General features: G+C 45.5%; 1 protein-coding gene across 4 annotated transcripts in view; it reads right to left on the bottom strand.

Moving 5' to 3' along the window:
* Positions 1–14,153, bottom strand: part of DOCK5 (dedicator of cytokinesis 5) — a 209,521-nt gene that overhangs the window by 61,204 nt on the left and 134,164 nt on the right. For all 4 annotated transcript variants that reach the window (XM_029937931.1, XM_029937939.1, XM_029937947.1 and 1 more), the window contains 6 exons: positions 12,789–12,923; positions 9,503–9,614; positions 8,717–8,787; positions 8,040–8,146; positions 6,093–6,229; positions 1,524–1,619 (listed from right to left, as the gene is read on the bottom strand). In XM_029937931.1, the coding sequence (XP_029793791.1) occupies positions 1,524–1,619; positions 6,093–6,229; positions 8,040–8,146; positions 8,717–8,787; positions 9,503–9,614; positions 12,789–12,923 (658 nt within the window). The remainder of the gene's footprint in view (positions 1–1,523; positions 1,620–6,092; positions 6,230–8,039; positions 8,147–8,716; positions 8,788–9,502; positions 9,615–12,788; positions 12,924–14,153) is intronic.

The following is a 14,153-nucleotide window of genomic DNA, read 5'->3' as shown; positions in this document are numbered from 1 at the left end:
GCACTGGCTTGGCGAGGAACAATTAATTAACAGTTCATAACTTAGTGCAAGACCTGAATCCTTTTCTGTTTTGGATCGCTTTGAGTCTTAATCTTAGCAGGGACGTCTCCGTATCCCTATTCGGATCAGCTCTGTGACCGAGGTGAATCTTACAAGGGACATCTTAAGGTTTCTGCCCTGGACACCGCTTCTGCCTGAAAGGCCCCGCCCCACAGCTTCACACCCGACGCTCCCCCTTCTCCAAGTCTTTGTTCAAGTTTTCCCTTCTCAGGAAAATCATTGTTTTTTAAGTTTATTTATTTATTTTAAGAGAGACAGAGATAGTGCAAGTGGGGGAGGGACAGGGAGTGAGGGAGCGAGAGAGACAATCCCAGCAGTGTCTGCGCTGCTAGAGCAGAGCCCGAGGCAGGGCTTGAACTTATGAAAACTGCGAGACTCTGCCCAGAGCTGAAATCAAGGGTTGGACATTCAACCAACTGAGCCACCCAGGTGCCCCTCAGGCAGGTTTCTTAAGCTCTCTCTGCGACGTTGCCAGATTTGAAAAATGGAGCTAATGAAAGAACTACCCCATAGGATTTGTGTGAGGTTTCATTGAAATGTAAAGTGCTTAAAATAATTTCTGGCAGGTAAAAAACAAACAGACAGATAAGCAATTAAAGGGGCGCCTAGATGGCTCTGTCAGTTAAGCGTCCGACTTCAGCTCAAGTCGTGATCTCACTGTTCGTCAGTTCAAGCCCCCTGTTCGGCTCTGTGCTGGCAGCCCCTCTCCCACTCATACTCTGTCTCTCCCTCAAAAATAAATAAATGTTAAAGAATTTAAAAAAAACAGCTAATGACCACTTGATCATCACTACTGCTGGAAGTACTAATAGTGGTACTATTATCATTCAGATAAGGGTAACTCCAGACAGAGGATGCGCATCGCATACTGAGAATTAGAACGCAGTTACCTGAGGTAACAGAGGAAGGACTGAATGCAGCCACCAAAACCCTTCGTCATCTGCTCACAAAGGCTTATATTTTCCTTAAATGACATATTAAACAAATGCTGAAAGAGTCTGAGATCGAATGGGGGCTGCGTTTGCCAACCCAGGTGCTCAGGCCTCTCGGTCGGTCTCTGCTCGAACGTATTACAACAGGCTTTCTCTGATAATCTTCGCTATGAGCATGGGTCCTCGAGAATGGATCTGCACCCTGGGGGTTAACAGGCTCACAAACAACCCAACCCCATTGCCCTTCCCACCCCCACTCTGTTGGATCATTTTCCTTCAAGAGAAGATCAGTGCTGGAATCAAGATCTACTGGCAGTTAGAGCCAAGGTCACACATCAGGCCATGAGGTCCTAGAGCCCATCGATTTCCTCAGGCCTCGTGGCGGGCAGGCAGAGACTGTGAACCGTGAGAGGGACCTGCGGGGATCTGGTCTCAAGACACTGGTCCAAAGGACTCCCAAAGGGCAGTGGTCGGGGCACAGATGAGCGGCAGTGGTGGCGAAGTCCCCTGCAAGGACACTCAGATACTCACGATGTGTGGAGATTGGCGGCTCATCCCAATCACAGTCCGATTGATCCTCCTTAGCAGCCGCTCCATTATCAGCTGGACATGAGTCTCCGTGGGGCCCTGAGGGGGAAACACGAGAATTGACACCAACTTCCTCGGACTCAGCTACCCTTTTCCCACAAACAACCTTGGACAGATGAATTTTCTCTTTAAATCAGGGGAAGAATGCCTCCCTAACAGCCCAGCTCATCGATGCTCCCTCCAAGATCACAGGGGCCATGAACTCCACCTAGTTTGAGGGGAAGTCCCTCGCACCAGAACTCAGCCCTGACACTGAGCACATTGAGTAGCCCAGGACAACGTGGCACATGCATGGGGAGTAAAAGGCAAAAATTCAAGTTTTTTGCCACCTTCTGTGTTAGGAGGAAAAACACTAAGAAATTCATGTCAGGGAGATTGCTATTGACCGAATGTTTGTGTTCATAAGTCATCTGCTGGGGTCGGGGCACCTGGGTGGCTCAGTTGGTTAAGTGTCCGACTTGATTTTGGTTCTGGTCATGATCTATGATTTGTGAGTTTAAGCCCTACATCGGAACTGTTTGGGATTCTCTTTCTTCCTCTCTCTGCTCTTCCCCCACTCTACAAATAAGTAAAAAGGTTAAAAAAAAATTCATATGCTGAGGGTGCTGGCCGGCTCAGTCAGTAGAGCATGTGACTCTTGATCTCAGGGTCATGGGTTCAAGCCTCATGTTGGGCACAGAGACTACTTTAAAAAATGTTAAAAAAATTTTTTTTTCATGTTTATTCATTTTTTGAAAGAGAGAGACAGAGTGCAAGTAGGAGAAGAGCAGATAGAGGGAGACACAGAATCTGAAGCAGGCTCCAGGCTCTGGGCTGCCAGCCAGAGCCCCATGTAGGGCTTGAACCCATAAACCACGAGATCATGACCTGAGCCGAAGTCAGACACTTAACCGATTGAGCCAGCCAGATGCCCCACTTAAACATTTTTTTTAATTAAAACAACCCACAAAAGTCATATGCTGGTCTCTAAACCCTCGTGTGATTGTATATGGACATGGGCTCTGGGGAGACAAGTAGGACATGAAGGCAGGGCCCTGTTCTTGTGAGGAGAGACACCAGACAGCTTGTTTTTTCTCCACACACACACTGAGGAGAGGCAATGTGAGGACAGAGAGCAGGCAGCTGTTTTCAGGCCAAGAGGGGGACCCTCCCCAGGAACCCTACCGCACCGGGACCCTGACTTTGGACTTCACATCTCCAGAACCATGAGAAATAGGTATCTTTTGGTTGAGCCTCTGACTGCGGTGTTTTGTTTGGGCAGAACAAGTGGACCAACATAGGGATTCGATGCTTGGACTTGCATGTGCGACTCTGAGCGATTATTTACCTTTGCTGAGCTTCCGTTTTCCCAGATGGAAGAAAAAAAGAACAGATCGCTTATAGGAATTAGCTGGGCTGGTATGCACAGCAAGCAGCGCCTCGCAGACATGTGTTCTTTACTTTTCCTTCTTTCCTTTCTGTGATTTGATATCATACTCACTCAGCTCCACCTTAGCAATATTCAGCTTGTTTTTACAAACCCTGTAACCATTCTTGCCTCGTGATAGTCTGAAACTCCCAGTTATTGCTTCAAATAGCTAAATCGCTGCTGTATCTAGTTTTATTAAAATGCCAGTGTTACCAGCTTCCCTTTCATGCCTCCCTTATTTCCTTCTTTGTTTTTGTCACTTATTCATCTGCATCCCATTTCTTTGAAGGAAAATGATCCATAAAACCCTCCCTCTCCTTGAGACTGCCTTCTCCTCTATTTATGTACTGAGACCCCACCGCAGACCTGGCTCGGTGTGGGTGCCCTGTGCCGGCCCTGGGTGGAGGTTGGGAAAGGAATCAGACATTCTCTGATCAGGAGAGCTGGGGGTTGAAGATAAATGAGCAAAACGTAAGGATCCTCCTAGAAGGTCAGCTCTGTTCAACTGCTGATCACATGAAATCCTTGTGAAATAAAACAAATAAATGAGCAAATAGAAGGTTAGCTCCATGAGGGCAGACTACTTGCTTCTCTTGTTCACTGCTGCACTCTGACGTACACCCATCACACGCCTGGGGCATGGTGGCTGTTTAAGACGAGCCTTAATCATACCTGCAAGTGCAACACGAGAAGAGCCCTACGCAAGGCGCAAGGGGAGCATGAAGGGAAACAGCGGAGCAGAGGGCTGCTGGGCCGGCGCTGCTCCAGGCACCTCCCAGGGTGCTACTGTGGCTGCACTCTGAAGAACAGGGACATTTTGGAAATCTAGCTTTGGGAAAAGAGGAATCCTGGATACGAGTCAGTAATGAGAGCCTGGAATTAACCGAGGAGACGAGAAGATACGGGAAGACATACACAGTTTGTACATGTTTGTACATTTACATACAAACATCTATCAACGATGGTGGGGCATAAAACCAGGTCATCCTCATCACCAAAAAAAAAAAAAAACGATCAAATTTACTGCTTTGACAGAGCTCTAAGATCAATAATTTTGAATATGTCTCCTTGTTACAGGGAACCTTATCAGGAAGACTAAAAAAAAGTTTTTTCAAGTCTATTAAATCAGCACAGATGTAAATACATTCAAGTCATCTCTGAAGAGTCCTTCTACATGGTAAGAGGGTAGGTAAAGATACAATATTAACAAAACAAAACAAAACAAGGGGCACCTGGGGGGTTCAGTTGGTTAAGCGACCTGCTCTTGATTTCAGCTCAGGTCATGATCTGAATCATTGTGGGACTGAGCCCCACATTCTGCTCTGTGCTGGGCGTGAAGCCTGCTTGGGATTCTCTCTCCTTCTGCCCCTGTCCTGCTTGCTCTCTCTTTCTCAAAATAAATAAACAAACTTTAAGTAACAAAAAAAGCACACCAAAAAACTCCAAACAACAACAACAACAAAAAAAAAACTGGGTTAGAAGTGGAAGAGACCAAGAGATCTAAGAGGTTATTTGGAGCCATCCCTACAGGTTATGGAATGGGAAACAGAAGCATCTGCAGATCTGCCTAAAGATAAAGAGCTATACGTGCGGAGCGCCTGGGTGGTTCAGTCCATTAAGTGTCAGACTTCGGCTCAGGTCATGATCTCACAGTCTAAGAGTTTGAGCCTGGTATCAGGCTCTGTGCTGACAGCTGCAGCCTGAAGACTGCATCAGCTTCTGTGTCTCTCTCTCTCAGTCCCTCCCTACTCACACACACAAATAAGAAAGAAGAAGAAGAGGAGGAGGGGGAGAGGGAGAGGTAGGGGGAGGGAGAGGAGGAAGAAGAAGAACAACAACAACAACAACAACATGTGCTAACACTGGAACCAGACAAGAAACAGCCTGGTTCCCAGGTTTCCCATCACATTTGGATCATATCCACACACTTCTGGAACAAGGGAGCCCTGCCGAAACCCAAAGTCCCTAGTACACTCACTGTTGCCAACCACGCCTTCGAGCTTCATTGTAGTGTTTTGATTATTGGGACATAAAAGTTACTTTTTAAAAATGTTATTATCATTATGATATGGTTGGTCACATTTATTTTTATGTTGTAAAATCCCTAGTTAGGAATTCAATACCCACTCACAAAATTCCTTGGGGGGAGCATGAGCTATAGTTAATAAACATCAAATCAATAATGCAAACAGCAAGGTGGGCTTGCAGGGACTCGCGGAAAGGGCGAGGCTAGGTAGAGAAAGCAGCGGCACGCTCCCGTGTGTCTGTGGCTGAGGCGGGAATTAGAAATACAGGTGTGCCCGTGTGAAGAGGAGCAGATGAGGCAGCCTATGGCCACGCTGGGGGTGACTCTGGAGGATGAGCTAAGAATTTAGCTAGGAAAAGGGACACAGTGTTCTTCAACTGCTTTCACAGAACTGAACCGGAAGATACTGGTAAGAGAATAGGCTTAGGCAAAGCCAAGAGGGTTTTCCCTGCTCCATAGGAACACTGGGGCCATGGAGCCACTGTGAGGGTTGGGAAGTATGGTTTGCGCTCAATGAACACATTCTATTCACTTCTCCAGCCTCTTAGAGGAGGCCATGCCTAGGCTACGGGCTGTGCTATGTCTAGAATGTGGGAAATCCAGGCAGATGCAGCCCCAAGGTTTGGGGGAGTATGGATACCTCCGTCACAGAGGAGATGCGAGACAAGAAAGAATGTTATTTCCACTAGGCTCCAAAAGGATCAGTTCAGAACATAAAGACGAGGATGTCTCAGAAGCTCAGGAATATCTACAATACTCCTGTCAGTGCCAGAGGTATAAGAGGGCTGAGGCTTCTGCTTAACCAATCTGAGGGCTCCGATTCTTCAGCGTCCCCTCAGGGATCTCCGTGGGGGACAAGCCTGGAAACGCAGTGGCAGCAGGTGCCAGCAGTAAGTGGACTCTCCCAGACCTAGAGGTGCAGAGAAGGCTCTAGCAAGCAGCAGCCTCTGTGATCACCTCAAAACCAGCACAGCCTGCCCCCCACAGCCAGGCTTCTAAACTGCCTGGGTGGAGCTATCTCGCCCTGGGCAAAGGGACAAGGGTGGGCCATGGTGTGCCTCGGTGACATCCCACTCACCACATCCTTCCTGTCCAGCCCCTCCAGGATGCTGCTCAGAAGCTGCGAGCTGGCCTCGTGGTCGGGCTTGCTGCAGTTGTCATCTAATTGGCCACTGAGCTGGTCGATCAGCAGTGGCAGCAGGATGTCTCTGCACTCTGGGAGAGAAAATGCACACAGCTCACCGGGCGGCGCCCCCTGAAATGCCCAGCTGATGCCTGCACCTCCCCCTCCCACCCCTATGGCCACAGCTGACATCTTGGCTCTGCCCATCAGGGCTAGATCCCTGGGGGCAGGAAGCATGGCATGCTAGGCATGGAACTTCAGTCCTGTCACTTTTTATTTCTTAATGTTTTTAGTGTTTATTTATTTTGTGGAGGGGGAGGGGCAGAGAGAGAGAGGGAGAGAGAGAATGTCAAGCAGGCTCCGCATTCAGCACAGAGCCTGGTGCAGGGCTCAATCGCACAACTGTGAGATCACGACCTGAGTCGTGATCAAGAGTCGGGATGCCTCACCAACTGAGCCACCCAGGCTCCCCAAGGCCTATAACTTGGTTTTAAAAGCGAAGAAACGAACACCTATCACGGGTACCTGTATGAAAATGTTTAAAGTAGTCAACAATTTCTTTAGTTTTAAAAAAAATGCCAACTTGTTAGTTGAATGCTAAGTCATCTGAAATGAAAAAAACTAAGTTGTACTTAATGTCTGAAAGTTTCCACCTACGCGGGAGAATTTACTCTAAAATTCATATAAATACTGAGAGAGCTTCACTAGTACATTTCAATGTGTTTTGAAGACATTCTGATTGTGTTTCTGCAGGCACATGGACTTCACAAAATAAAGGCTTATTTTTCTATGATGTCTTCCTTCTGGGATCTTCACTATTATAAACACTATGATGAGGCCAGATATTCCGGCCACAAACGGAAATAACTGTTAACAGTGAGATTACTTCCTCTAACTAGAACCACACAGCACATCTCCTTTATCCTTTCTGCACATTAGAGGCAGAGACAGCGCAGCATATTAAGATGTTTAGTAACATTACATTTTCTAATTAAGAGCATTCACTAGCTTTCTACACACTTCCAACAGGGTCCTTGTAACAGCTGGGATTTCTAAGCAAAAATCCACAGGGTCCAAAAGTGTCAGGGCCAAAAGAAGGTACTGATGTGAGGTAGTTCAAGTCATTCCTTCCGTGGATATGGAGGCTGACTTACAGGAGGTTTCTCATGTGGCCAAAGTTATATACTTCCACTGCAGTCCATTTTCAGCTCTTCACATGACATGACTGAGCATGGAGTTGAGAGAGATCATATAATATGCTCTCCTGAGCCGGGACAGATGGCCCCAGCACCCCCTGCACTACTGACCCGTGGCTTTCTAGAATACACAGTAAGTACAGGTCAAAGAAGACATACTTGTTTAAAATGACTATCTACTTGCCTCCTTTCTGGAGTGTCCATTTTTTAGGACAAAGAGCTCTAATTAATGAAATACTAGACTGTTCTCGTTAAAAATGTCTGCTTCCAGGGGGCACCTTGGTGCCTCAGCCGGTTAAGCATTTGACTTCGGCTTAGGTCCTGGTCTCCTGGCTCATGGGTTTGAGTCTTGCTTCGGGGGAGCTCCAGCCCCACATCAAGGGTAGAGCTCGAGCCCTGCTTCAGGTGAGCCCTCCTTCTCTCTCTTTGCCGCTCGCTCACTTGTGTGCACCTTCTCTCTCTCTCTCAAAAAAAAATTAAATTAAATTAAAAAAGCATGATTTTGTTCTTTAAGATACTCTTGGAAATGCCAAACTGACTTCATCTTCTTAAAACTGGTTTCTCCAGAGGTCCCTAAGTCCTAAAAAACGACTGGTAAGGACATTATTGACATTAAGGGAAAAAATAAAAAATAAAAAAGCAAGTGTTGGCTGCAGAGCAGGAGGCCTGGAATCCCGACAAGCAGTAGCTGCTGGTGAAGACGTACCCGACTGCCGAAAGAGATTGCTCTCCACTATCTTGGTCATGCAGCTAAGTTTCTGGCGAACTAACTGGTTGTCAGGAATGCTCTGAATGAACTTGCAGAAGAGCACACTGCAAGAGAAATCCCAGAGGTTGGTATTTGCGCCCCTTAACGCTGAAGCTATCATTACACGATTGCCCTCGACTCAGACTCGGGCGTGGAGAGCTTGACCTGGAACTCTCTCAGACGCCCTGAGCCTCTGTCCCCAGGAAGTGAAGGGAGACTGTATTCCGTGAGCACCACAGCGCTCGGCCTCGGGGCTGCCTCCGTGTAAACTGCCAGAGCGCGCTCACATCTATCCTGGCTTTGCAGCCCTGCCGTAACACCACTTCTGCACAATCCTTTTCTGGCCGACTCCACCATCTGACTTTGCAGTGCCGGGATACTTACGTGTGGGGCTGGAAGCGTATCATTATGCACTTTCTTCTGTAGTTAATTTTATGTCTGCACGTCTTGATTCCCCCCAGAAAAAGTGCAAATCTCTCTCAGGGGCAGGCTTTGTGTCTCCTTTTAGCTCTTCCACAGTGATGATCACAAAAGGGGGTTAGAAGGGTATGAGAACATGTAACAGCCCAGGCCTCAGCCAAGCAGGGGGCTGCTTCTCTGGTAAAGTCAACAAACGAATATGTTTTGCTATTTACCTGAGTTCAACAGGATCAAACACAAGTTTGACGTCATTAATTATGCTGGGAAGGTACTTCAGAGCTGCCCCCTGTAAGAAAAAATCCCAAAGGCAAATTCAGTTGCCAAATAGGACAGAGAGAGAATGTAGTCCTTAACCCCAAGAAGAAAAGGCTTGGATCTACAATAGGGAACTGGACACAGATGCTCTTGCACTGGAGAAGAGAGCTCCCTATCACTAGAGGTGATCTCCTACAATCTTTTTCCTAAAAAGTCAGGTGGCAAGGCATTTTTCTTTAATCTTCTTCATTACCAAAAGGCAGTATTTGGAATTCATTTCTCTACCTAAGGAGGTAGTTAAAATCTTGACATCTCCCTCACAAAGTGGCCACAAAGAACAAAGAAGGAATAATAAAGCTCAGATCTGAATCCTCAGAGATTGCCTATTTTCCATTAAAAAATTGATAATGATGAACATGACGGTGACTTTGGGCTTCTGGGAAAAATGAGGGGGGCTTAGTTGCCTGTACATCAGGATCAATCAGCTGAATTCACAGGGGCCACATAAGCCATTGACAGGACATCTAAAAGGATAGTCTGTCTTTGGCAAACTGCCATTTGAGAATACAAATGTACATAAAAGTTAAAACATAGGTTCTGCTCTTAACAACTTTCTTTAGTCAGACTAAAATTCACCAGCTTTCCACGAATTATGATTCACTTTGTTTCTCTCCCACCATGTGCTGTCACACATCATTCTTGGCAACAGCAATGAAAGAGGCACCCAGCCTGATAACCACGCTGACCTTGATCTTGACAGCTTCCTCCAGAGGCCTGTCCATCAGCATATTGAAAGCGAGAAACAACTGGCGTATTGAATTATTAAATTCATCTCCATCTTCGCTTTGGCCATAAAACCTTACCACAGGAATGAGAAAAGCAGTCAGGTTTTCTGTCTTTAAAAAGGCATTTTCAAAAAGATCTGTTGCCTAAGCAACGCAGGAGGCCCATGCCTCTTCACCCTTGATAATCCACTTTCCACCCAAGAGATGAGATGATCACTGGAAATGTAGCCAGGTTTCACTGCTTCTCTGCTGAAACCCTTCAATGGTTTCCCATTCCACTTGGGATGAAACCCAACCGCCTCACCATGGTTTACCAGACCCTACCTCATTTGTCCTTAGCCTGCTACTCTGCCACTCCCCATTCTCCCATTCTAGTTCCCCTTGGTCCAGCGGTGCTGGCTTCTCCAGACTCCTCACACAGGCCTTATAGGCCCCTGGTCTTAGCGGGTCCCACTCCTGCACACCTCTTCTTGTACAGCCCCTGCCCCCTGCCATTCAGTCTCAATCCAAACACCAACTCCTGGAGAGACATTCTCCCTCCTTGGTTATTACCTCACCAACACCTCCCCTGCTAGCCCTTACCTAACTGAAATGATCTTCTAGTGTCTTTCTTCACTCTTTGCCTCCCTGGCTTCCATGCAACCCACAAGCCCTGGCAGAGCAGTAGCCTTCTTTAATCTCCTGCTAGATCTCCAGCACCCTGAGCAATGCCTGGCACCCTATGTACCAGCATTAAAAAAAAAGGGGGGGGGGAGGGGGGGACTAATACAAGACCAAGGGATGAAGATGGAGTTCTCAAAGCCCTACTGTGGGCAATTTACAATTTTCATTCTCCCTAGGTGTCTCCCCAGTGGAGGTAAATTCCAGCCAAGAAGTGAGCTCAGAAGAGGAATGTAAACTCTAAAGAGGGCAAACTGAGTGGGGGGCAAGATGCTCAGGTTGCAGGAGGTGGAGGGGTGGTGACATTTCATTTGCAGCTGCTGCACAGGGCCAGTCAACTGACGTATCTATCAGATCTAAGCAGCCAGAGAATGTAGATTTCTAGGCTTTCCTTCTCAGGGCAAGTTCTTCTCTAATGAGAAAAAATCAGAGGGGCGGAGGGGAATAACCATAAACAGGTGCTCAGGGACCAAGTTCAACACAGCAATTCCCTCAGTTAATTTCACGGGTTACTTAACCACACTAATCTTGGCTTTTCCACTGTTCTCTTCTTAATATGATATTGAAAAGGATGGTTCAGATGCACTGCAACATTGTGAAGGGTGACACATGAGAGAATCACTAGTGGAAAAAATTTTTTAATTTCATAAATTAAGGTTTTGTATGGTTTTATGATGATTTTTATTGCTGGACATCAGAATTCACTGTACAAACTTTTAGGTAAGGGAATGCTCCCTCAATGGGACACTCCAGGCCTTAACTGAATTTGTGGAAATTTAACATAATTGCAAAATACAAGGAATTAGCTCTAAATGAAGCCTGCCTGAGGAGAGAGGACTACAGAGACGGAGTCTAATCCCTGGGCTGGGTAAACCCTGCTCTCTTCTGCTAGAGAAGGGGGAACTGTCTTTCACCCAGCTGAACTTTTAAGTCATTACATGTTTTTAAAAACTATGAAAATGGGGGCGCCTGGGTGGCTCAGTCGGTTAAGTGTCCGACTTCGGCTCAGGTCATGATCTCGCGGTCTGTGGGTTCGAGCCCCACATCAGGCTCTGTGCTGACAGCTTAGAGCCTGGAGCCTGTCTTTGGATTCTGTGTCTCCCTTTCTCTCTGCCCCCCCCCCCACTCACTCTCTCTCTCTCTCTCAAAATAAAATAAAGATATAAAAAAAAAAACCTATGAAAATGTACAAAATCACTGTAGAAACTTTAAAAATGCAGAAAGAATAAAAATAACCTGCTCACAACCTTCTTACCCACAATTTTATTCCTACTAAAATTTTAGTTTCTGAACCTCTAACATTTTTGAAACGAGATTATATTGCTCTTCTGTCTTATGCCTTAGTTTTATTTAAGAAGTTATCTTTCCTCATTAATATTTTTTAAAGGGCTGAATATACATATTTTATCATTCATCTTTGTTCACACCTGATGGATTTCTTTTCATTAGATAAATTCTTAGATGGGCTATTACTAGCAAATATGGAATTTTTTTTGCCTTTAGTGGTTTTTGTTTTGTTTTTGCTTTTCATTTATTCTGCCCTTAATAAATTTACACTCCTATTAGTGTTAAAAATGCAGGACCAATTTCTGTCCAACTTAATCAAAGAATAGTGTGTGTGTATAGTATTTTGATAGTCTGAATATTTTTTAAGAAATTTAATTTACCATTTGAATGTGTCTCTTGTAAATTCTCTGTTTTTGTTTTCTGTTATTCAAGGGTGTTGATCATTCTTTTGTTGACTGGTAAAAGCCTTTCATTATAGTAAAGCTAATAAAAAGCTTTGATCTATATAGTAGGTTGTGAGCTTTTTTTAATGTTAATTGTTTGCCTTTAGTTTTGTTTATGATTTTTTAAACATACCAAATTAAAAACAATAAAAATGCTCAAATATAGACTTGAAACCCTCTTACGATCTGTCCAGTTTCCAAGCCTGTTTTCACAGTATATTTTAACAGCTTGGTACTCCTGCTATTACTGAAAAGTAGAGATCACACTGGGGTGTGGGCATCCCCAGAAAAGTTATTTTCTCATTCTTCATCTTGGCTATTTTTAATGGAGCTGTTAGTCCAGAAATTCAAGGTGTGAATTATCATATCTCTGTGGCTTGGTTTCATCACGTAGCTAAGCATGACGTCAGTAAAGAAACACACACCTGAGGAGACATCTCCCCCAGACAACGGCCATCATTCTCCATCCACCACCACCAAGAGCTCACAAGCCGAGATTTGTACACCCAGTATCACCATGGAATCCTTTCCTGTGCTAAATGCAGTCCTGCCATAGGAGCCTGGCTTCCTAGAGCTGTCATCACCAACCAAGGTTTTCATCAAGCTGCACACCGTAGCCACCTGCATCCCTAAGTCCTGTTGTCATTTCTGCCCTAGAAATTCTGACTCGAAAGGACTTTGTATGGGCCTTCTGGTGGGGTTTCGGAGTCTACCTTCATCTCCAGCCTTGAAGTTGTGAAATTTGGCAATTCCATGACCCAGCCCTGACTCACAGAGCTGAACATGAGCATGAGAATTAAGGAAAAGTCCATGATGAGAGAACAGACACATAAACATCTTATTACAGCTACCATTACCTCAAGTAGAGTACTCTGGATTGGATGATGAATCTAAATAAGTACTTTAGGGCTTTCAAAGCAGCAAAAAGCAATTCTGTCTTGCTGGAGTCATCTGCATTAGCCACATAAAAGTTCAGTACCTTGGAGAGTTTCCTTAAAAAGGTGAGGAAAAAAAACGTTAATGGGGCAAAGTGGTATTCAGGTTTGGGGTATGCTATCTGGGAAGGGAACCTGGCATACTGGGGAAGCAGAAGTCACAACTGCTATTATCTCCTCTAGAACATGCCCTGACCAGGGAAATTAACTCATCTGCAGCTTAGTTTCCTCACCGCAGCTAGGTTTGGACCTTCCCTAATGCCTAGAAATAGGGGGTGGTTTCTTTTCATTTGTAGGATTTTTTAACAGGATCAAGAAATGAAAGGTGAAGGGATTTGATATCATGATTTAATCTCCAGTGTGTTCTACAGACATCTTCAGACATTCCTGTAAGGAAAGGACTATCTGTCGGACGTAGTTACCTTGAAAGAAGTCTGATTCTCTCTAGTGTGCCTAAACTCTTGGGATCCACAAAATTGAGACAGAGGGACACTCTAGTGACTGTGGGAGAAGCTCAAAGTGATGAGAACACCTACGTTTTGGGAGAATCCCATAAAACTGTGCTCAGGTGTCAGACTGCTCTCTGTCACAGGTGAGGCATTTCCTTAATCTTTCACTGACTCACACGTTAGAGGACACGGCTATTTTGACCTCTCTGTAAGTCTCTGGGCTTTTGTAGTGCTAAGAAAAATCCACAGCACACATGTAGAGCTGATGAAGTCTTGTAAATAAACCCAGATCACTACATCCGGGAGTGTTGCATTTGGTGCTGTGTAATGAGGAACCAGCAGTAGGATGTCCTCCTCTGCGGGTACTGCCTGCTTGGAAAGTGAGGCTACCAGATGGAAAGAAACCTATCATGAGCGCACCTGCTGCTTTTCCCCACCCACTGGGCACAATGTCCATTGTGTTGGTTGGAGATTCTGCCCTGTAACACCTCTTTTCTGGCATTTGTGTTTTATAACATTTCTGGACCTTCATGCAAATAAAATCAAGAACTTCCTTGTTTAGTTCAGAAAGGACACAAGGGATCGATGATCCCACCTGGCAAAGCTGGTCAGCAGCCGAACTGATAGATCAGCAACAGCAGTTGGCATGGTCTGGCATAAGCCACTGTCAAAGAAATCTCTGCTGATCTTAATGACATTCCTGTCACTCTTTATCACATCTCTCCACACGGTAACTGGAATGTGAGGAGGTGGGTGACAGGACACATACAATGCCATGGTGAGCTGAATGCGAGTTGCTTTCCTTAGTCAGGAGCTCAGAAACCAAAGACAGAAAGAA

This window comes from Suricata suricatta, chromosome 1 (assembly GCF_006229205.1).
Source record: "Suricata suricatta isolate VVHF042 chromosome 1, meerkat_22Aug2017_6uvM2_HiC, whole genome shotgun sequence".
Lineage (NCBI taxonomy): Eukaryota > Metazoa > Chordata > Mammalia > Carnivora > Herpestidae > Suricata > Suricata suricatta.
Note: the sequence above shows the minus strand (reverse complement) of the source record. Positions and strands in the feature narration are given on the sequence as shown.